The sequence below is a fragment of the Labrus mixtus genome, chromosome 16, assembly GCF_963584025.1.
Source record: "Labrus mixtus chromosome 16, fLabMix1.1, whole genome shotgun sequence".
NCBI lineage: Eukaryota > Metazoa > Chordata > Actinopteri > Labriformes > Labridae > Labrus > Labrus mixtus.
Window position 1 is genome coordinate 3,701,020 of NC_083627.1, and position 24,644 is coordinate 3,725,663.

At 41.4% G+C, this 24,644-nt stretch overlaps 1 protein-coding gene across 1 annotated transcript in view; it reads right to left on the reverse strand.

Annotated features, from left to right (window-relative positions):
- Positions 1 to 24,644, reverse strand: part of crybg2 (crystallin beta-gamma domain containing 2) — a 53,547-nt gene that overhangs the window by 28,679 nt on the left and 224 nt on the right. The window contains exons 1-4 of the mRNA XM_061059079.1: positions 24,532 to 24,644; positions 16,161 to 16,260; positions 9,821 to 9,973; positions 2,841 to 7,999 (exon numbers count right to left, since the gene is read on the reverse strand). The exon at positions 24,532 to 24,644 is cut by the window's right edge and continues 224 nt beyond it. Coding sequence (XP_060915062.1) covers positions 2,841 to 7,999; positions 9,821 to 9,973; positions 16,161 to 16,260; positions 24,532 to 24,644 — 5,525 coding nt within the window. The remainder of the gene's footprint in view (positions 1 to 2,840; positions 8,000 to 9,820; positions 9,974 to 16,160; positions 16,261 to 24,531) is intronic.

Genomic DNA, 24,644 nt, shown 5'->3' on the forward strand with positions numbered 1-24,644 from the left:
CTCCATTTGACTCTGCTGAGTTAAAGAGCTAGTATTAGCACTTAGCCAAGAGTGACTGATTAGCCAAAAAAAAAAAGATTTGTGAAAGTTGTGAATTTTTTAAATCTCAGAAGGTAAGAATCGATTTTTTTCCATATCATTTATTTATTTTTGAAAGACATACATTCTTGTCTTTATTTTCTCACCAGCCTTAAACTGAATCTGAAAGGAGACAATCCTCACTGAGAGATTTCTGATGGTCTGATTAGTAAAAAGGTGTAAAACAGGGCATACAGGGTGACGCTTTATCTTTAAACCTCCACATGAGGTGCTTACAGATGGGGAACTTTCAACAGTGGAAATTCTCCACGAGTTTGTCATTCCTCCTGGGTCTCAGGTTAAGCTGTCAGACAGCAGCCAGTCGGTCACACATGAAAGGAAAACAAAGGACACGGCTTGAAGGCAGAGCTCTGAGTCAAGACCTACAAGTGGCTCAACTGGCTTCACATGTCAGCCTTCCAGAAACATCTCACAGAAAAACACTTCCACAATAAACAAACACATCGTTAAGTGTGTCTGACTTCGAAGTGATGGAGAAAAACGATTGAAAACAATGTTGCAGTTGTTAAACAGTAAGAAACTGTTGATTTCATCGGCTGACAAGAATCTGAATTCTTTCAATTTTATGTTTTTACCACTGAACCCTTGGGGGGGTAGGTGGGATTCTAGTGTCCACATGTATGTCACTCATCAGGACATCATCGGGGACAAGCCTGCAGGACAGGCAGGGCTGCCTGAGTGCCTCGTCTTTCACCGATCATCAGCATCACCTGAAACTGTGTTGTTTTAAGTGTAGGAGGACGGAGGACACAGTCTGCATGTTGGAAGATTAGCATAGAAAAATAAAGCCTGTCTATAGAGTGATGATACAGAAGCAGAAGCACACTAACACAGTGTTTGAAACGCCTCCTACCCTACAGGTACAGCATATTTCAGCTCCCCACTTGACTGAAATATAGAATAACTACAAAGTCTGCTGATTTCTAACATGTAGAAAACGTGCAATGCATTTTAATGACAAAAAAAAAATCTTGATGCAAACCCATGCTCGGATTTCAAACAATATTCAGAAAAAAATTGATTTGGCCTATAAACAAATATTAGTTTGAGTCACTCTTGTTTCCCTATAATAAAAGAAAAGTGTACTTTTATGATCTGTAAAGCCTAACTTCTCTGCTGTGGAGATGTGCGCCTTATGGCATCTTTCAGCAGTAGGCTGTCACTCAAGACAAGTCGTGTGCTGCCATCTAGTGGCTGAAAGGATGCAAAGCTATACTCAGTACAGCATATCCACCAACTAAGGATACATGATTTGAAGAAGTAAGGAGTCATGCAGATTAAAAGTTGTTCAACAAAGAAAAGTAAAATCAGTAAAGCTAAAAATTTTCAGTTGTGTTTTTGTTTTTGCAGCTGCATCAAACTCTCACATCGAATTCCTTTGACAATCTCATCATCCTCAGAGATCTGTCTTTTGACATCATCACAATACAAGCTGTGCTCTCCTCCTGAACCTGTTGACCCTTTTTGACACATTCAAAACAGTACGAAAAGCTGAATCTATAAAATACACGGCTAAATGTCTATCAAACATGCTGCAATGTAAAAAGTCATCCATCAGCATTAAAGAAAGCGACATTCCCCTCCATGTTATACAATCACTACTTTAAACTTTCATCTCATTTCCTTGTAATGTCCCCTGAAGTCTCAACTGTTCCTGCATTTTTTTAAAGGCTTGGTCAAAGGCCAGCTTCAGATAAAACTGCTGCGGTGTGTTTGATAATGGAAGTGTTAATAAGCAGATGAGCCATCTGGCATGTAACCCTGTGCTACAGGTTTCAGAACATGCTGTGAGGCTTAAATGAAGTTTGGTCTTATGAGCGTTTGTTTGTCAAAGTCGTAAAGATTTACTAAAGTGATCGTCAGGTTGATCAGGGCGCAGGATCCCCCATGCAGATCCTCTGATACAGGCCGAGACAAGTGACCCAAACAATGAACTTGTGAACCTGCGGGGGGGGGGGGGGGGGGGGGGGGCTGCAGAGCGGAGGTTGGGCACACTGGCTTATTAGCTTATTATGCTTAAAGGTTAAAAGAGGGTACGATTTGATTTGTAAGCGGAAAACACAGCAGCTGAGGTTAGCATAAGTAACCCCAATTACCCCCAACCCAAGCCCCCCCATCATTAAAAACAAACACACTGGCTGTCAATATCAATTGAGCAGTTCTTTGGAAGTCAATCATCAGAAAAGCATTCTTTAAAAAGCTGCAGACTGGCTCGCATTCTCCAGGTCATGTGACAGTCACTGAAAATAGGTTATACCTCTCAACATGTGGTTCAGTACAAAAGGGTGTGTTCATAACTGCAAGTATGTAGATCCAGCTCTGTTGGGAATCATTCGGTGACCATTTTATCAAGGGAACTCTTTACTAACACACCACTTCTAAAGGCATGAAAGTAATGGTCAGCCATGTAGAGCCGAACATCTTGGCTGCCTAAGTATATCACCTTACATCAACAAGATAACACTGCTAGTTAAGGTGTCAAACAAACCCCTAAGGCTAACATGTGGGACATACCAGCACAGTAACAACAAAGCTTCAATTTGCTAAACGACACCTCGGACAACGTTGACAAAAAAAACTTGCTGTTGCACTTTCGCTTCATGATCTTGAAATGTATCGCCGGCATCATCAACAAGTTCACAAAGTGTTTACTAAACCTGTTCATCCGCATATTCTTCAGTAACGTAGCAGCCCTGGACTCAAAACAATGATATATATATAAAAAAGGACTGAAGACTTACCCCTCATTCAGGTCAGGTTTGGTTTCTGCTGGTTGCTCCCGTCTCTCTGCAGCTGGGGTATCGGGAAGGTGTGTGTCTTGGTTCAGGGCTGACAGCTCAACTGCCACCTGTTCTTGCACTGTCCTGTTTGTGTCTACTCTCTGAGTAATTGAATCCGCCCACTCGATCTTACTCTGCGGAGCCCTATTGTGTTCAATCCCCGTGGTGTCTGACTGCAGCTCTGTGCTGCTTGTGACAACCTCCACTACACCCGAGGTATCTGTGAGTGCACTTGTGGTTTCTGTGCTCACTTTTACTCTCATGTTTGCCTCTGCAAGACGTGAAACTTGCTCGTTTGCCTCTTTAAATAAGGGTGTGATCCTCTCCCTCTTTGTGCTCAAGTTACTTGAGGCAGTGTGATTATGCACGGAGCTGCTTACGTCCTTGAAGGCCACATATTGTACCTCCCGGCTTGGGAGTTGCTGCTTTCCACAGTGGTGGGCTTCTGTTTCCAGTTCCTCGGTCCGGTTTCCCTCCGACCCCTCCCCCGACCCGTGCTGCTCGCTGGAGGGTGGAGCAAAGTCGCATACCATCAGAGTTTTCACCTGCCCGACCGGTGTGGCTAGTAGCTCGTCCTTTCTCTCCTCCCGCCCCTCTTCTTTGACTTGAGGAAATGCTGCAGTTGCTTTTCCTTCCTCCTGAGGCTTCACATCATCGCCTTTAGGAATCTTTGACGTCCAAGTTTCTCTTAAGTGTTGTTGCACTTCAGTTTGGCGGATTTCCTCTTTCTTTTCTTCCTTGACTTCGTCTCTCTTGCTCATCTCCTTTTCTGCAATTTCCCCCTGCTTTGAGAACTCTTCAAGCAGCCCGACGACCTCTTTCACCTCCTCTGCCACCTCTGGAAAAGTGGTCGTTGCCACCGCTTCCTCCTGAGTCTTTGCATCATTGCCTTTGAACTTCGTAGATGTCCATGTTTGTGAACTGTGAAGTCTGAACTTTTGTTGCACTTCAGTTGGGTTACTGATTTCTTTTTTATTTTCATCCTTGCCTTCCTTGTCTCTCCTGCTCATCATCTCTTTTTCTGCAATCTCCCCCTGCTTTGAGAACTCCTCCAGAACCTCTTTCACCTCTTCTGCCACCTCTGGAAAAGCTTTAGTTGTTTCAGCTTTCTCCTGTATCTTTGCATCCTTGCCTTCAAGAAACTGAGAAGTTTCTGAACTCTGGAGTTTTAAGTGATGTTGCACTTTAGTTTGGCTACTTATTCCATCCCTCTTTTCTTCTTTGCTGCCCACATCACCTTTGATTGTCTCTTTTTCTGCAATCTCCGCCGTCTTTGGGAAGTCCTGACGTAATCCAATGACCTCTTTTAACTCTTTCAAATCTTCTTCCACACTTGGAAATACTTGAGTTGGAACTTCCTGAGTCTGTGCATCATTGCTTTGAGGAATCTCAGATGTCAAGTTCACTGAGCTCTGACCTTTAAGTTGTTGTGGTTCTTCAGTGCGGCTCCTGACATCCTCCATCTTTGCGTCATTGTTCAATTTGACAATAACCACCTTCATTCCATCCTCATCTCTCTTGCTAATCTCTTTTTCTGGTATCTCCTCTTGCGTTGAGACTTCTGGAAGCAGCCCAATGACCTGTTTCACCTCTTCTTCAACCCTTGGAAACACTTGAGTTGCCTCTTCTTTCTTCTGAGTCTGTGCATAATTGCTCTCAAGAATCTTAGATGTCAAGATCACTGAACTCTGACCTCTAAGTTGTTGTGGTTCTTCAGTGCGGCTCCTGACATCTTCTATCTTTGCGTCATTGTTCAATTTGACAATAACCACCTTCATTCCGTCCTCATCTCTCTTGCTAATCTCTTTTTCTGGTATCTCCTCTTGCATTGAGACTTCTGGAAGCAGCCCAATGACCTGTTTCACCTCTTCTTCAACCCTTGGAAATATTTGAGTTGCCTCTTCGTTCTTCTGAGTCTTTGCATAATTGCTCTCAAGAATCTTAGATGTCCAGATCTCTGAACTCTGGCCTCTAAGTTGTTGGGGTTCTTCAGTTCGGATACTGACATCCTTGTTGTTCATTTTGACAATAGCCACCTTCATTCCATCCTCATCTCTCTTGCTAATCTCTTTTTCTGGTATCTCCTCTTGCATTGAGACTTCTGGAAGCAGCCCAATGACCTGTTTCACCTCTTCTTCAACCCTTGGAAATATTTGAGTTGCCTCTTCGTTCTTCTGAGTCTTTGCATAATTGCTCTCAAGAATCTTAGATGTCCAGATCTCTGAACTCTGGCCACGAAGTTGTTGTAGTTCTCCAGTTTGGCTCCCGACATCTTCTATCTTTTCTTCACCACCTCCCTCATTGCTTAATTTAACAATTAACACCCTCTTTCCGCCCTCGTCTCTCTTGCTAGTCTCTTTTTCCACAATCTCCCCCCTCTGCTTTGAGAATTCCTTAAGCAGCGTGACAGCCCCATCCACCTCCTCCGCCGCCTCTAGAACCGCTTCTTCCTTCTCCTGAGTCTTTGTATCGTTGCCTTCAGGAATCTTAGTCGTCCACGTTTCTCTTAAAAGTTGCTGCACTTCACTTTGCTTACTCGCATCCTCTTCCTTTTCTTCATTGCTCCCCTCATTCTGCATTTTGACGATCACCACCCTCAGCCCCCCCTCCTCTGTCGGGCTTCTCTCTCTTCCTGCAATCTCCCCCTGCTTTGACAAAACCCCAACGTATTCTGTCAACTCTGTCACCTCTTCTTTCTCCTGACTCTTTACCTCACCGTCTCCAAGAAGCCTAGTTGTCCATCTTTCTGAACTCTGTCGATACACCTCAGTTCTGCTACGAGTATCCTCCACCTTTGCGTCATTTGTTCCCTCATTCTGCATTTTGAGAATCACCACCCTCGGGCCACCCTCATCCGTCTGACTCATCCGTCTTTCTTCGATCTTCCCCTGCTCTGAAAAATCTTCCCTGAGCCCGACAACCTCTTTCACCTCTTCTGTCGCTCTTGATAATGTTGTAATCGCTACTTCTTCCTCCCGATTATTCAGATCATTAACGTCAAGAAACCTAGACTTCAAGGTGTCTGAGCTCTGTTGATACACCTCAGCTTGGCTCAAGTCTTCATTGCTTTCCTGACTCTGCATTTTCACAATCACCACCCTCCGCCCCCCCTCATCTGTCTGGCTTTTGTGTCTTTCTGAAATCTCCCCCTGCTTTGAAAACTCCTCACCTCGCCCAACAGCCTCTTTCACCTCTTCCGCTACCTTTGGATGCACTGTAGTTGTGACTTCTTTCTCATACGTCTTTGCATTATTGTCTTTAAGAAACCCAAACGTCCAGGTATCTGAACTCTGTTGATACACCTCAGTTTGGCTTTGGATATCCTCTTTTTTTTCTTCATTTGTTCCCTCATTCTGCATTCTCACAATTTCCACCCTGGCTCCTCCCACATCCTTCTTGCTTATATCTGTTTCTGCCATCTCCCTTTTCTGCGGATACTCTCCTCGCAGTCCGACGACCTCTTTCACCCTGTCAACCAAGCGAACTTCTTCTTTTTTACCCATTGGGAACACCTCTTCATCCCCGCTGTCCTGTATGTTGTCCTCTTCGGCGCTGTAGTAGATGTCTACGACACTGCTGACGTCTGATCCCACGCTCAGATACGTTGGACTCTGCAGCCCTTCATACCCGCTCGTATGTCCGGGAGGTGCGGCAGAAAAAAACTCGAGATCCTTGGCTGAATCCATTTTTGCTTCGGGCCCAAGAGAGGCACAGCCAGGCACAGAGCTCACCTCGTCTGTGACTAACTCTTTGACCAGGATCACTCTCCGTTTGGGGTCTGTAACCTGAGCATCGGTCCCCTGGGATGTTACATAGTCCGAAGCGGGAGGGGCAGAGCTTTGCATCACAAGGGCTGGTGTGACAGGGTCTTGAATGAGGCCAGCACTGTCTGGTTTCACCTCTGAAAGGGAGCGGGTAAGCTCGGAGTAAGGCACCGTGTAGCTGTCGGCTGGTTTGGAGCTCAGAGAGGAAGTTAGATATCTGTAGTGGATATCTGGGTCTCTTTGAATCTCAGAAGTAGTGGATATTTGGTTGGAAGTTAACTTGTAATTCTTGCTGGAAGGCATCACCTCTCTCTCAATATAGTCCTTGCTGCGAGTAGCAGAGTATGAAGTTGACAGGCTGGAGTACAAGGCGCTTCTTTCTGTGCGACATTCATCAAAGGACTTAACCGCGGCGGGTTGGGATTCAGTGTTGAGATGTCGTATCTCCGTCCGGATTTGAGGTGGAGGGTTTGAGAGGGACGACATTACCTCAGAGGTAAAGCTCTGGGGGAAGAGCGACTCGTACAAATCTCCGAAAACTTTATTTTGATTGACGGGATCGGGGATCTTTTCGGCGCTAACGGCTGAGGTTGTGGTGGCACTCTCTGCAATTTTGGGGACAGATCTCTCGGTGTTAAGAACTGAGACTTCTTGGCGGACAGAAGACAAATCTGCGGTGGCTGGGTTGGGAGTTTTCTCTGAAGCAGAGGCATCAACGTTGGCGTTAACACCCGCCAGGGAGGGCGTAGCGTTTAGAGTTGTACGGTCCTCTGCAGCCGGTTGACGATTTGGTAACGTAACTCTGGTGGATTCTGCAGGTTCTGATTTTGTGTTCAGAAGGGAGTCATTGCCATTCAAGCTATTAGTCGGAGAGACTAAGTCAACAACTGCTGCCTTGAGTTCTGCAGTGTCGAGCCCCATTGGAGGCCCGTTGGCTTGGAGGGTTGGTAGAGTCTGCTTATCAATAGCAGAGGTGGTTTCTGCCCGAGATAAGAGGGCAGGTGAACTTTTAGCCAAGTTATCTCGAACAGGAATATTCTCCTTCTCATCTGATAAGTCTGCTCTATCCAGCTGCAGCTCAGGAATGGTCGCAATCGGCGCTCTAAGGGGCTCTGTATGTATATCAAGAAAATTGGAACCATTTGTTAGAGGTGTCTTTGCCTCTGGTTGGGTGTTTATAACGACAGATGACTTTGACGGTTCAGGTAGATCGAAGTATGAATCTGATTGGTTTGGGGCCAGAGGGGGAGGAGAGGGGATGTCAAATGTATCGCTGGTGTCAAGCACAGGTTGAGACATACTGATTGTCTTTTTGACGGCCTTATCCATCTCCATCTGACGGAGGTCCGGAGGAGACTAGAAGAAATTCATTTACAGTTTCACGTATTAAATTCACAGTAAAGGACTTTATGGATGTACAAATCATTTGCAGGCTTGGATACGCTCTCTTAAGTTAGCATCTTTTTTTTTGTGTTGGCACATAGGGATGGGGATTGAAACACAGTTCTAAAAAGGACCTGGTTCGGCATTTTACAAAACATGAAAAACAATAACGTTTGAGCTTATTGATACTGCTATGGAGCTTCGTCTGCCCTGTAACATAACTCCATAAATAAAAGGGAAGTCATGTCTTTTGAATCAAATCACTGGTGCACAAACATTGATTGTGTTTAAAGTGTTTGAATAAACCAAAAAGAGCTTCGGTTGTCTTCTGTTCAAAAAAAAAAGCTTGCCCAAACTTAGCTAGGACGGGTCAGTAAAACAACTGTAAATGTGTTCAGAACTAATTTGAAGAAGAAGAAAATGTAGGGTTTGGTGAGAAACTTGAAGAAATACCATTATTTGGAGGGAAAATATGAATACATGTACCAGTTCTGTTTAAAATGTATTGTCGTCTTGTCTTTAATAACAATCGCCATCCCTATTAGCCTGTAATCGAGTCATGGGGCAGAGTGTTATGTCATCATAAAAAAAATCCCAGGTGGTGTTTCAAAATCCCTAAAGGTTGTTAATTAACACCCACTACTGGTTCAAGAGAATCCCTATTTTCTCATAGTCCACAGAACAGCTCCTACATGGCACCTTTTGTACATTTTGTGTTTTAAATTTTTTATATTTTACATTTTTAAATTCTATTTTATATATTGTAATAGCTTCTTATACTGTATTATTTAAGTTGTTGCTAGTTCTGCTTTATTTCCTTGTTAATTGTTTAGCACCAATACACCAAGTCAAATTCCTTGTATGTGTAAATGTACTTGGCAATAAACCCTGATTCTGATTCTGATTCTGAACCTGCTAAACTTCTTCGGCCACTTCCGATCAGCAGTCACTACATTTATGTGCTGATTAGCAAACTTGTTAACATCCTTTTAACACACCCGCAGCATCGTCAGGCGCATGGTCAACTGATGATTGCAAGCCAAATATTGACTCTTTTTATGGTTCTGTTCTTAGTTTCAGACTTTTCTCCAGAGGGGATCATCAAGCTCTTAGGCTAATAGCAGTTAGCTGCTAGCTATGTCTGTCTTCTGTTTGTTGCTAAAAGGTGGTGAACAGTTTAGTTTTAGAGCTTTTCCAGTGAGGTTAGAGACCTGACATATAAACTATGAGTTAAAACTCAGTAATAGGTTCACAGTTTTGGGGACAACGCAGATTAAATGGGCAATACTCTGTAACTTTGTGACTACAAGCAAACGATCACATCACCTTTTTCCCCCCCATTTATTCATTTTTGACATAAAACTATTGATTACAGCTAAATTCAAAGCTGAATCGATGATTTGGATACTTTGCCAGAATATAGTTTAAAATGGAGTTGCTTCGATTGGGAAAGTCAGGGTCGATACAGATGTTTGAAATATCAATTTAGCCGATTGCCGATTCCAAACTCGATTTTTGTTTCCTGACTTCTTTTAGTGTTAGACTCCCACAAACCCACCATGTTCTTTAAACGTCTGTGAGTGCTGATAAACAACCTTCTGGGTTTTTGAAAGACTCTCCTTGGTGTTTATCTCAGAAAAACAAATGCTTAACCCTGCACTGGTGGTACAGACATTTAGAAACATTTTATATTAACATCAGAGAGGCTATGTTTAAATGATAATGAACATACAGCTGCATAAGTGGCCCCACATTTCACAAGTTAGCAGAGATCGAGATAAGGAAGAGCGTTACCTCCTCTTGCTCTTCAATCCCGGAGCTATGAAGGCCGAAAACGCTCTTAGACAGAGCCCCTTCATCTCTCTTCTTCCTTTTCTTGAGAAAAGAAAAGGTTGCAAACTTGTTGGGCTTGCGGAGGTCCAGTTCTGAGTAGCTGAGTTCTTTACCCTGAGATGAAGAGAGAGGATCATTGAGGGATAGGGGGAAAAGAAACGCAGGGAGAAGAGGGAGGAAGAAATGCAAAAAAAGGAAAACACAAAACGTCAAAGTTAATCTTTAATCATGTTCCTGAATATCAACATTCCTTAAAATGCTTCTGGAAATCTATGGCTCTTAAGAGCAGTGTTTACTGTGATTTATGGGGTTGTAACTTTTATGGCCTTTTATGTTTATGAAAATCTCTTCCTGTCATTTTTCAAAGTAAGATAATGGATCTCACAAACTCTACCTCTGACTAAATAAACATGACCTGATCAAACACATGACAAGAGCTACTTTAGACCCTCCAAACACTACCTCTTTCATTAGTAAGAATGAGGATATTGCATAATGAAAAATGATTCCAAGAATTACTAACAAGCAAAAAAGGTTTACACCCTAACTTCATTCCAAGCAGTAAAAGCTGCTCCACCCTGATGACAGACGAGTCCAACGTGATCTGCTGAACCTTGTTGCTATTCGCTGAGATTTACCCTACTTTTACCGCTAGAACATATCAAATGTGATGTCTTTTTTGTTTTTAGCCTTTTTTTGATAGGACAGTGAACAGAGTAGGAAATTGGAGAGAGAGTGGGGAATGACATGCAGGAAAGGAGCCTCCGCTTGGAGGACTGTAGCCTCTGTACATGGGGCGCAAGCTAACCGCTAGGCCATCAGCGCCCCTATAATGAAGCTTTTGGTGTATTATAGACTTAAAACTAATAGAAATGCAGCCAGAGAGGGAGATAGTTAATCGTCATATTTAAAAGAGCAACTTGCTGCTTTGTTTTGAAACTCAAATTTTGAGGTTAAGGTATAACCGCCTTCGGAAACGTCTTAATGTTTTTATAAAATTGACCAATTCTGTTCGTTTTTTTTTTTAAATATTTGACCAAATCTTCAACATGGCAAAGTCTAAAAGTATGTAACAAAAAAAAAACCTCAGGAGAGCACTTGTCATCACCCAGGCTTTCCTCATCACGTATTTTATATAAAAGATAGTAAAGGTGTGCTCGTGCAGGCAAACCCTGATTGAAAAGATAAAGACGATTGTTTTTTCCGGTGATTACGGGGTGCATGTTTTCTCGAGCCGACGATGACAAAGGACAAAGACAACGCACGGATGTCTGTCGCCGCCACCTGCCAGGTTTTTTAAAACTGGGTGTGCCTGCTCAAATTCCTCCTCCTGTGATGGATAGTTTGGATGGTACGAGATGAAGCAAAAGACAACAATCGAAGAGGAGTCTTAAGTCGAGGCTGTAGTGGGTGGACAGATTAACTCTGAACTGAAGCAGAGATTTTAAGGTCTGTTAATGGAAAGATAAACAGACACACACACACAACAGTTTTCTGTTAATGTAGCAGTGTGGATCCAGCACATCCATCACCTGTCTAAAAGCTCCTATAAAAGAGAAGTCGTTGGTGCGCTTAACGACAGGTGACAAGTTAACCAACATGTCAGAAAACTCTATTTTGTGCATTGTTTTGAGAACGTCTTCATTTTAGAGTTGAAATAAAGACGGATGGTTATAATGACATCACTCACCGAAGTCAGTGAGTGAAAGTCATTCCACACAAAGATGTCAATTTCAACGCGCTTTTGTTTGATACTATAACGTAACATGGCGTTTCATAGGCTGTGTGCTGGGAAGTATAGGAAGTATAGGAAGATTTGATGTCATCGTAAAGGGAGCTATTTCAAGGGAATAGGGAGAAAAAAAAAGACTGCATGTGCGGTCCTACAGCAACACTGCAGGAAAAAGAAACGAGAGAATTCCTTGCTGGTGTTAAACCTGATCCCGAGCGGATCATGCTGCTCCAAAAAAAAAAAAAAAAAAAGATACATAAGATGCTCTTTTCTACTGATGGTGCGTATACTTCAACCCCACCCGAGTCACTGAAGATTGTTGCACAACAACATACTTCTGATATTAAAAGTAAGCATCCACCAGTCCAGGGTGTACCCCGCCTCTCGCCCAGTGGCAGCTGGGATTGGCTCCAGCCCTCGGCGACCCCGAACGGTATAAGCAGTACAGACAATGGATGGGTGGAATGAAGTATGCATCCCTTGAGGTGACATGATGGCTAAGAACAACACAGGGAAGTGTTAAGCGCAGAATTCAAAATTAGTTTGTTGAGTCCATCACCCGTTTTAAGAAGCATGCACTTTTTTTTTTAAGAACCCACGTCCCAGGTACGAGTTGCAGAAGCTTTGTACACCAATCAGCATCTTGTGTTTTTGTGCACAAACCCACCCGCCTCCCTGCCGTGAATTACTGTTTATTATTTGAGCATTACTTTATTTTTTGTGCCATTATTAAACCTAAACACCAAAACACACTATCTGGATTTCAAACTCATATGCTGAACTGTAAATAGCTTCTGCAACACAGCTGAATTAAAATGCATAATTTAAGAGACATTAATTTACATTTTCAAGCCATCTGTCATGCAGGTCTCAGCTTAGAAGTAGTCAGATCATACTGTAATTGAGCTTCAATTCAGTATGGTTGTTTAGTAAAGCTCTGGCACCCTCTTCTGGAGGGAATAAACATTCTTGGTATTGAATATTTTGCAACCATCATTTGAAACTACATTGAATCCTATCAGACTGAGCAGTCACAGTGGGCTTTGTTTGTGTTGTTTTGGGAGATTTGGCGCCCCCTACAGGAGAGTTGTATGTGTTGCAGTAACCTGAAGTGGAAAGTCTCTTTTTGTAGGTGAAACTAAATTAAGATTACATTTTTGATTAAGTCCAGAGGTAGTTAAATGAAAATGGAGAAACAAAAATTAGTTTTAATAAAGCAGTTAATAAAGAAAAGGGTTTCATGGGAGAGCATGCTTGTGTGTGTAAGAGGTTCATAATATTGCAAGCAAGACCCCCCGAGGGAGATTGAGCCATACAGATGGAATGCAGAAACCGTTGAGTCTCCCTCATAGAAGGGGCCGTTTTCCCATGTTTCAGACACAAAATTCAGCCCCCAAGATTATTCTAGTTCAGACAGGTTTTATTCTGACCTGTTCTTAAAAGGTGCTGAGAAAAACACACAAGCCTGAAAAACTGTAATGTGCCCCCAGTTACTCACAAACCCAAACAAATAATCTCAAGGAAATACTGCAGGTCATCAAAGATTTCTGTTATTCCACGCTAATCAAACATTTTAAAGGTGGAACAATTGACGGACAACAGCTGATTGTAAATTTAAACATGCTTTAACTGAGAATCATCCTGTAGCCTCCGAGACCGCTGAGCAGAGGTGGGACAGTCTCAAGTCTTTCTCAAGTCCCGAGTCAAGTCCCAATTAATGACAGGCAAGTCTCGAGTCGAGTCAAAAGTGCCAACCTATGAATTTTGAGTCCTAAACAAGTCCTTAGCTCTCTTCACCAGATGAAATGCCATTTTAACCGAGTCATAGGGTCCTAAAATGACACATTAAAACCTCAGCATTAAACCTTCAAGTCATTAGGCTCAAGTCAAAGTGAAGTCACAAGTCATTGGTGTTGAAATCAAAGTTGACAAGACAAGACATTATGTTGATACAAAGATGGTGCCTTTGACATTTTTGGGTATCATTCTAGTAATGTATTCTATTTGTGTGAAATTGCATCAAAATCAGCTCATGAATCCTTGATTTTTGGCACACTTTTTATGTAGATACCTAGCTGACCTTTGACCTTTGACCTTTGACAACCAAATTCGACTTTGTTCATCCTAGAGCCAGAGTGGATATTTGTGCCAAACTTGATGGTATTAAACACTTCTGGCCAGGGAGCTTCTTTCACAGCGAAATGAACTGATGAGGAAACAGGTAACACTCCACCACAAGGGGGCGACCTCAGGTAGGTGTTCAGCAGTAAACTTATAAAAATGCATCAGCCTTCGAGTGCCAAGTTTGTCAGAATAGCTGACATACTTTTATTGCTCATGATTGCAGTCACAATAATGCCCTGTAATTAAAAGCTTTTATGAATGTTGGTGTCAAGGATGACTGAACAGAGTCTGCATGACAGAAATGTATTGCTGTCTGCGTGTCACTAAAACAGAAACATCACCAAAACTAAAGGCTTTAAAGAGATACAACAATAATAATGATCTTATTGTGAATGTATGTCCTGGGGAAAAAACAGTATCACAAACAACGGCCTGCAAAGACGGACTTGTCAAGTAGGATTAAGAAAAAAAAGGTTGTTGCCAGAAGCCTGACATGCTCGATTTATAGCTCTAGTCCATAACCGTGATGATTTATTGACATAAGCTTCTCTTTCCTGTTTTAGAAACTGAAGCTTGCTTCTGAATGTTTAAATCAACAGCTGATTTGATCTTATTTTTTTAGCTTGACTCATTTTATTCTTAATTATTGTCTTTTCTCACGCTGAGCCTTCAGAGGAAAACCCGAGAGGTTACTATGGGTCACCAATACTTTTCTTGTTTTATTTTCTTATAGAGGATAAAAATGTCACACATTACATCTCTAAGTATTAGTAAGCCATTTTCAGCCTCCTGCCATTATCAGGTAGCGCCATAGATTGCGTGGACGTACTTGCACCTGAACAGCTTTGCACAACACTGATGATTGCTTTTGCACACTGGCAGCTCTCTTCAATGTAACTGCATACTTACATCTATGATCACTGTTTTGCATTTACACCTTATCATTTGACTGTGTCAGTGTTCCTCCTGTTGCCTTGCATCTCTCTCCACTCAGGTTGCCATGAGGTAGTAAGGGGCGGAGCTAGATAATTTGATGTCATGCACCTGGGCAGGCTGGGACTCAGTATTTAAGATATCTTCTCAGTCTCTCTTGTCAACACTTTTTTGCCTCCATCACACCACACACATTCACCAATGTGATCACCACTGATTAAAAGACTGCACTGTATGTATATTTGAGCAAAAAGTTGATGTGCAATACGTGAATTAATACAAAGTCTGTTTTTACAGAAAAAACATTTTCTGCCCCTGATGTGATGACGATTCTGACGTCAGGTCGGGCACCTTATTCTTTTCAGAGTTTGCGAGTTGTTGTTCCGACTTGGGCAGGTGATCATGTGCATTTTACAACTCAGAAACTCGTTTTTCCGATGTGTCCGACACCACCTGAATGCACCAATTTGTCAGAATTAAACCCGAAAACATCTCAAACATCCCCTGGTAGACTGGATACGTAATAAAGCCTGCCTCCTCTATGTTAACAGATGGGACATGTGTCAAGGAATAAAATATAGAATTAAAATACGTGTCAAAATTGTTTGGCTCCAACATGGTTTTATCATTTAAGTTATTTCATATCATGCTGACTTATGTCCAAGTGAGCATTTTTCTGAGAGGTTTGGTATTAATTTGTTGCTTAAGGCCAATAAAATTACTTGCAACATGATTGACAGCTCTGTTGACAAATTTGTCTCCTGCAGCATTCTTGTGGTAGCAGAGAGGAGGAACAGCAAGAGGACACATTCATGAGACGGTGCCATCCCGAGGTATCTTTCACGTTTAATTGGTTAATTAGTTGTGTGTTGGTCGGTTAGCCACGAGTAAATCTGTGCTGCAAAGACTCCAAATGACGTTACCGCTGCAAGATTTCAGAGCTCACTTCAGGGTATTTTACCTTCATTTTTTTTTTTAAACCAGAGGAGTAGGTACAGTAATGCAGTGTCTACCTTTATGTACAGTCATGTCAGTCTCAGCTGTGTGCTGTTGTTGACTAAAATACAATATATAGTAACAGCATCTTGTAGATTTTGAAAAGATAAACCCAAAATGACATTTTTTTGATGACCACTATTTGTTGGTAAAATGTGTCAAAACATTTCTTACCGCAAGTTAACTCCTGTTAGGTTACATTATTTGATGCTGACTAAATATTTACTGTTCTATACAAGACAGAAATGAGTGGAATGTTGGGTTTATGACTCTAAATATTGAATGTGTTATGTAAAAAAACCTGGAGGCAATCCTTTAAAAACAAACATATGATCACGTACACCATGGTTCCATGAACATTTATGATGCTGTTTAAATACACAAGTGTATCCTTGGGGGCATGCAGCCTGCAAAAACAGAAACTCTGCATGAGTTTCTGTTTCATCGTCTGTTGCCAAAAAGGGCAGACTGTTGGTCATTTTGATAACTACTGGTGAAGAAAGTTACTGGACTGACCTTGGATCTGGGTGCGGTGGCGTAGAGAGAAGTCTTCTTTTTGTCCGAAAGGTTGTTTTCAGCCCAGGCCTCTCCATCCTCTTTGCCAGAAACAACAGGACTGAAGGACACAGAGACAGAAAGTGGGATTTAGTGGAGTCACTACTTACTGCTTCCAAGTGAAAATACGTTTTTTTAAATGAATATTTAAAAAGACTTCGATAAGAAAGAAAGAAAATGGAAAGTGCATTTAAAAAGTGCACACAGTCTAGTATTGGTCCATGTACTGTACAGTTACATCAAGGTAGTGTATCAGGGAAACTTTACATGTGTCACACATGTCGACACATGTCATCCCACAGCAGAATCCTCGGTGCAGCGAAAATATGTCGCCTACCAAAATAAAGCAGTCAATCATTGCCAGAACCGACTGAGCAGAGAATGATATTTTGTTCATGAGAATAGAGTCCGTGTAAAATGAACTTTTCTGTAAAACAAAGGCTAATCATTCCAACTAGATCGTTTTTAAAAAATGGTGCCTTTATGAGATAGACAGGACAGTAGAGTTAGAAATTGGGGAGAGAGAGAGAGAGTAGGGAATGACATGCAGGAAGGGAGCCACAAGTCAGATTTGAAGCCCGGCCTGCCCGCTTTGAGGACTGCAGCATTTTAACATTTCCCAAGATCAATTCAATATTCATTAAATCTATTTAGAAGCTACATTACAAGTGACCTAAAAATCAAGCAGCAACCTCCATGGCTGATTATCGAAGTCAATGCAGAGTAGCAAAAGCTGCACTTCCTCACATGGCCACACGAGTGAGTCAATCACATAGATTGTAAATATTAATGGAGGAAGCCTGAGTAACGTCATCCATCTGTTAGGGGCAAGGGCAATAACTAAATCAGACAAATATCTTTTTTTTTTTGTACCAGGTTGTTAATGTTAATTTCTGCTGTAAAAATTGGCTTTTTTTGGCTGTGCTGTGTGTGTGACTTCCAGGGCTCTTGGAGCCGGCCTCAGGCAGACACTTGAAGAATGCAGCTTTTTGCACTTCCACATTGGCTTCATTTTCCAACACAGGAGACAACAACCAAAATGCAGAAACACAAACCATTGGATCAGGTCAAGGTTGGCAGCACTACTTTGTTCTCTTCGGCTTGTGTTGTCGTTCTTTCGCTTTATCGCATTGTTTATTTTAATTTTAAAAAGCCTCTTTAACATCGAGGCCAGGGGACTACAGATGAAAAGTAGCCTTTTGGCTAATTCTGGCATTTTTACCCATGTGTATTCATGTGTTTTATTAATCTGCAATGTCCCCTTCCTAAATAAACTGAATACTTACTGTATACAGGAAATGCACAATACAAGGCACGAACATCTACATGCAACATGGCTTTTTACTTTGTTTGGATTTGGGGAAATGTTTCCTGCTCATGTTCTATGAAGCGGGCATCGGTGTGAGGCTGCATGGGCTTAAGTCAACAGAGACACATCATAAATAATGATAAGCTGTCACCACATCAAATAATGTCTACAAAGGACACCTTATACACAAAAGATGTTTTCCGTTGCGCAACTGGATTAAACAGGAAGCCAACTGACAAGCAAACATGAGTAACAAGCATCATAATTTAGACAAGTGTCATCTTAAACACCATGCATATTGACAAGGGTGCACACAGTGAGCACACACGATTTCATTCTCTGTTAATCAGGAAGATCTTTGACCTTTTACTGTTCCTAAATTTGTGTCAGCTGTTCTGACCAATCCACGTTTAAAAGGCTAATGCAGCTTCACGAGTTGGGAGCTGACACGGTGGGTGCAGATAGACACACCTACAAAAAGACAAACAGACAAGCACACTTGCATACGCACACACACACAAAACAGCATGTAATGTCTGTATTTGTCTTTCTTGGTGCAAAACTGCATCCCTTAAAGGCTTTATATGTGATTTTTTTGATCCAGCAGATGTCGCCCTTGAGCACCAGCATGAAACCAAAACAACTTGCGCTGCATTGTTGTGTTAGCATGCTAATGCTAGCGATCTTGATTATGCTCGTATCTTCACACTGCATGTAAATTTACCTGAAATGAGCGTGATCTAGAAACATAGTTAAGCAGTGAGTACAGTATGTTATTCTTCTTTTCTCTAGTCCCTCAATTAAACAACTTTTATACGTGAGGGGAGGAGTCAGCCGGCCGTCCAGACGATGTAAACAAACTGAAGATAGGACTCAGAAAACTCTGAAAACATCACAGACAGTGGGACTCGGGTGATACACCCATTGTAGACAGTCATGACTCACAGAGTTATTTTCAGAGGATATACTTGATTTATATTATATTTAAGTGTGAAAAATCGGATATAAAGACTTTAAAGCAGTCAGGTGATTAACAGCGTCAGAGACTAATAAGCTGTTTTGTTTTCATTTAGACGGCCAGAGATAAAAAGGATGAGCCATATCTTTGTCCCCAGGTGATGTTTGTTGACATGTCAACACGCAGGTACCCAGGAACATACAAAGCCTTTAACTCTGTGAACTTACAACACCTGATATTCTGACAAAAAGAATCTTATGTTATGAGCGTCTTGATTTTGTATTTAGTTCAACAGGATGTAACTGAGAGATATAAATGCCTCTGGTGCTTTCTCTGGGAGTGTAGTAAAATGTTAGAATGCTTGTTTACATAAGAACAGGACTGGGAGAGACACAGAGTGAAGGGGAGGGAGCTGTATACAAGCTAGCACACACTTGCTACAACCAGACCACAAAATGTTTGTATGTACTGTAGATGGGCTACTATTGGCTCTATGTATCAATCAGCTAACAGGAAGAGTTTGTTGTCTATGTGTTTGGCATGTAGCCTATCGTTTGTTTATTTCAAATCCTGATAGGCTACGCACTCTCGGTAAATGTGACGGAAGGAGTTAGCTATTGGCTAGCTGAGCATATGGACAGTAACCATGGCAAAAACAGCTAGCTTTGCTCTGCTCAAATGTTATAAAAAATATCCTCCTAGCCACAGCTAAATACATTTCACGAGCAATTAAGTTTACAGAAGGTGTTGCCTTTAGCTTAGCTAGCTGTTTCCCACTCTTTTCAGTCTTTCTGCTAAGCTAACTGCAAATTATAGCTACATCTACTGTAGAGAGTAGATAGTATAGGCTAACTAACTGTATTAAAATCTGTAAAAAAAAAAAAAAATGACTATGTCCTCTAAATATCCTAATGGGTTATTTAAGCATTAATAACATTTTCAAAGCAAGGTTTACTTGCTAGGCTACTTTCTGGTGGAAGCTAAAACAGTTTTATGTTCCCTTGGTGTCCCTAGTTAAGCATGTCTTTGTATCCAAGCATGTGAGACATGCATAACCAGAACTCAAGAGATGACAGACAACTATGTAGGTCATTCTACTTTGTTTTAAAGTGTGTTTAGGTCATTATGACCACAATGGAATTTTTTTTATTGGGCTTTAATTTCACTTTAATGTTTCTGTTATCAAAGGAGAGCTCGACCGGTGAATTCTCAGAGGTGCCACTACTATCATCACACAAGAGCTTCTCCAAAAACTAACTGGTGTTGGGACTCATTACCTCAGTCATGATGCTTACAATACAACGCCTTGGACACATACACAACCAAAGGATGACCGCAGCTTGCACTGAGTCAGGCGGGATAATCATGCCTCTCCTGCAAACATGAAAACACAACCTTGCAGGAACAGCTCATGAAGGCTGGCTGCTCCTGCAATATTTGCACACTGATGAAACCTGCAGAACTACTGCATTTGAATATTTTGTCAATAAGTTACCTTGTACTGTTTGCAGAGATCGGGGATCCACTATACCTTACGTCTGACTGATACTTAAAGATTGTATAGTATTATGTAAGATTTGCATTTCCAGGCATTTGCGAACAATAACACCATTTAAGTGGGAACAACTGACTGAATGGGACTGATAAAAAGTTAACTTGACAGCAGTGTCACTACCAGCCACCATTGATTTTAAAGATTATTTACCTTCACTAGACACATGTCTATGGATTCCTCTTACGTTGAACCGGCCTGTCAATGTTGGCCACACAAAAGTGAAGAAAAGCCAAATTCCACCTCAGGATGGACTTCAGGCAAATTGTTTAAACACTGCTGCACTATTTAAAAAAAAAAAAGGTTTCATTTGTTTAAAAAATGTATGATCTGAGGAGAGAAAGCAGAAATATAAGGTCCTGTGCGTCAAGGCCAGTTGGATATGAATACAGCAAGGCTAAAACATTAGCATTCATTCCACATTTGTACTAATTCTGATGCTTCATAAAATAGGTTTCAAAGAGTGACATGGCAAATTGTGTTACAGGGTTGTGAAGGTGCGACACTCAAAGCGTGTTTAAATGAGTAGTGGTAGCTTCACATACACACACAATCGGACATGCACTCACACACTATAGAACAACAACTTCAAAACCGGGAAACTTGGACCACCCGAGCAGCACATGAATGCAGCATTGGTCCCCGTTGTTATGTGTCATCTACACTAAAGAGGAAATATTACAGGGGCCCAAAGATCCCACCTTGAACTGGCATTATAAATGCTGCAAAAGAGAACTAATGAGTTAGAATTTGACTATGAATGTCAACCGTCCTGTTCCCAAAAAAACTCAGGTTCCCAAAACCTTTTTTCTACTGTGTGTGGATCTAAGGCAAACACTCCCTTTATGTAACCAGTGTTAATTGTCTTGCTCTTCCAAAGCAAAGTGCACAGGTTCCACAGTGCAGTGAGTGACTCATTGTGATTGTTCTGAATAATGTCAGATATGTACACTCAGTGGAGTAAAGACAACTGAGCTTCAGTTGTGACTAAAAAGATGTTGCCAACCTGTACCTCTTTGCACAATGACAGTATGTGTGTGCATATGTGTCATTGATTAGTGGCTTCATGAAAATGCGGTCGGCATGTGGAGCGGCAGGTTTCTCTACAGTACCTCCATTAATCCACAGCTCGTCTTCTAGAGCCCAACAGACCTTACCGCATACTGATACTGAGGGTGTGGTCGCAAAGAGAAATTTGAGGTTTTCATCTGTAATTCCATACAGCAGAGGTTAAGTTTCAAATATGTCCAATTTGACTTTGACATCCTCTTGAACTGTGTGAAACGCCGGGGAAGTCAAAACAAACAAATTCACTTTAAGGTGCGTCTCTCAGACTGTTCAATCCACGAGTCTTTGCATGATAAAACCTTGGACGAGGATTAAAACTTTATCCTTAACTAACAACAAAAACAGATTTGCTGTATGTCTGGATTTAACTCTGATCTGGGACAGTCGTCTACAAGGTCAACAATTATTGACTACATTCATACAATGCAAAGGAGAGGCTAATTTAATAGCTAATTAACACCTTAAAGAAGCGAAGTGAGCGGCCGATTAGTATAATTGAAACATTACTCTTTTCATTCATTTCAATTTGTCATAGCATACTCCAGTCCTAAAATGAATAACATCATGGATCTTGTTCTTACTATATTTGTTTATCTCAACAACAACCTGTCCTGTGTTCACAGGTAAACTCTACCCTTGTGTGACCTCGGTGTGCGGCCCTTGTTTGCGGAGGCGGTTTCTTGCAGTTTCACCCCATCATTTGTTTTCTTTTTGTTTCCTGTGCAAACACAGGCTGTCACTCAGTCTGATCTGAACGAACATAATTACCCTGTCCAAGCATGACACTTGCATAAACTTACTGCCTCACCTGTGGGTTTATTTACTTTGCTGATAGAGTGCTGTGTCTTCACCCCTTAGTAAACACTTCAGGTGAATATGGTGAGGTTGTAATCATTGAGTCTTTCCGCACAATTGAATTTTAAAGGTGTTCTAGAGCAACATCATACCTCTATCTACATACTCTTACTTGCACTTTCAATAAAGCAAAGCAAGTCAGTTCCATTATTTAGATTTTATGATGCTGAGACAAGCTAGGCTGGTATGCTAGCTATAGCTGTTGACTGTTTACTTTTTAACCCTTATGTGCTTACAGTATATCCAAAAAAGATTCTTGCTCTCCTTTTGCATGATATGTACATTTAGATTGACCAGACAAAGTAAACATTTTTTAACAAGTTAGCTTGCAGCATTAGCATACTAGCTGGTAGCTAAACATGCCGCCAGGGTTTGTGTGTTTAATGTTTGCCTGCTGCTATTTGAGCTTTGGCTGGAGTCCAAAGACTACATTTTTAAGCAATTTTAATGTAAAGTTTTTGACCAAAACAAGAGATGACCAAAACTGGTTTTAAAATGGTAACGTTTTCATTTGAAAAGTTAACTTATCATTTTATATTAAGACCTGATGAAACATTCTCTAAATGTAAATGTTGAATCAACTTCATATAATAACCACACCCAAAAAATTCTTGAACTTATTTTGGATGTCTTTCTAGATGTAACATTCACACCAGAGGAATGCTCAATGAAGTGGATGAACTCAAGTCCTGTTTCCACCAAGCTGTCCAGTTCAGTTCGGTTCGGTACAGTACGCATTTATCGGCGTTTCCACCGTCAAACGTTGGGAATGGTATTAAAATAACCGGTCTGTACCGTCCTTCTTTATGCTACCCTTCTGTTGGGGTGTCCAGCGTAGCGATCTGACCCTAAAGGCTGGAGCTAGACATACAGCAATCCGCTGATTGGTCAAAAGAATCGTCACTTCCTGTGCGACAGCAGAAATAAAGGACAAACACAAAACTCCCCTCGTTTAAATATCCCCTTGGATTTTTGAGAAAAGTAACTTCAAGATCATTTCAGGCTGTTTTTTCCCCCCAACTAATGTCAGCGCGTTGCACTTCCCCATGGACGACATTAGAGGTGCTGGCCTTCCTAGAGATCACGTCCAATGTTGTTCTTTGTTTACTTTGTGGCGTTCTTCTTCATTGATATAGTACAATACAGATCATCTTTGTATACCTGGGATTCTGTAATTTGGAATGTCTGATTTACATATTGAAGTCTATTTCAGTCAGGCTAATCACAGATATTATAAGAAATTCTGAAACACAGGTCTTTATTTAAGGATCAACATTTCAGGTTGATTTAAGGCCCCGTTGTTAGCCTACCTGTTTGAGTGCCATGTGTTGTTTACACACCTGAATATCACAGTTAGCAGATGGTGTTTTTGGCTCTGTTCAGAGGGATGTCTTTATTGCCCAACTGCCTAAAGCACTTCACATGACTGAAAGTGCTGATGGCTAAACTGGTACCCTGTCTTGCATGCATGATTTTGTGATACAGATCGTATCTCCATTACCAGACAGCCTCTACATGTAACTTTGGATCTTGCTGTTTTGCTGACAACTGCATTTCTTAACATGAACTGAGAGTGGGGAATGATAAGCGAGAAGGGAGCCACAGGTCGGATTCGAACCAGGGCTGCCCTCTTGGAGGACTACAGCCTCCGTACACGGGACTAACCGCAACACCAATTGATGAAACAGGGCCTTTAAAGTGTTAGAAAAAAAGTGAGGGGATATCTGACACAGTGTCCAGAGACCAAAATTATTTTAGTAGTTTGCCCGACTACAACTCCAAGAAGTCGTTATCGAGACGCCTATGATACCGAACCATAAAATATTTATATTAGGAAGCTGGACCAGAGAATGTTTCTCTAACTAAACCATTTATGGAATGTATTAAGTTAAGAGCTATTCAATCATGTATTAATAAATTAGGCCTAATCTTTGAAGCAATATAGCCAGTACATGTAGGAGACTTTTTTCTAAAGTTTTTCAAAGATTACTTCACTGCAAATCTCTAAAGGATCTGCAAGCTCTCAGAGAACTACTATTATTACTACTTATTTTCACTGTATTTCCATGTGCTCTTTTGCAAAATTTCATAATGATTTATTTCACAACCCACACCACCCCTTTCCACAGCAGGCTACTGTCTAGACACAGATGTCCTTGGGGGACTCTCTAAATCCTTGTCAGCTGAATAATCGGCACATCTAAGGAAATGCAAATGGCTTGATGGTGGTATCAGCTATTATTGACCTAATGTTACAGAATCTGCAGGTAACATTTGGGCACATTCCTGTATGATGAGATCTGGTTAGGACTCTACAATCATATTTGGACAATAGTTATTTTGGAGGCTTAAGGGAGAAAACATCCACAGTCCACAACTTCAAACAAGGCAGCCTACAAGTTTGTGCAAAGCAGGTGTGTTGCTGTGAAGAGTGATCAGTATTAACATCATCCAAAGCAGCTGTAGGTTACAGAAATTAATTAAATCTGAAAGCTGTATCTGTAGCGTTTGCAGCTGCTCCTCCATGAGAAGCCATATGACACATGTGCAAGCATGAAAACAAGCGAATTGAATGTTCTGCAAAACATACCTGAGAAACACCTGCTGGGTCTCACCCGGCTTCACGGAGACTGAGCCACTGTTGGACTTTCTCTTGAACCTAAAGAAGCGAAACCTCTTCTTCTCTCCTTCACTTTTGTCCAC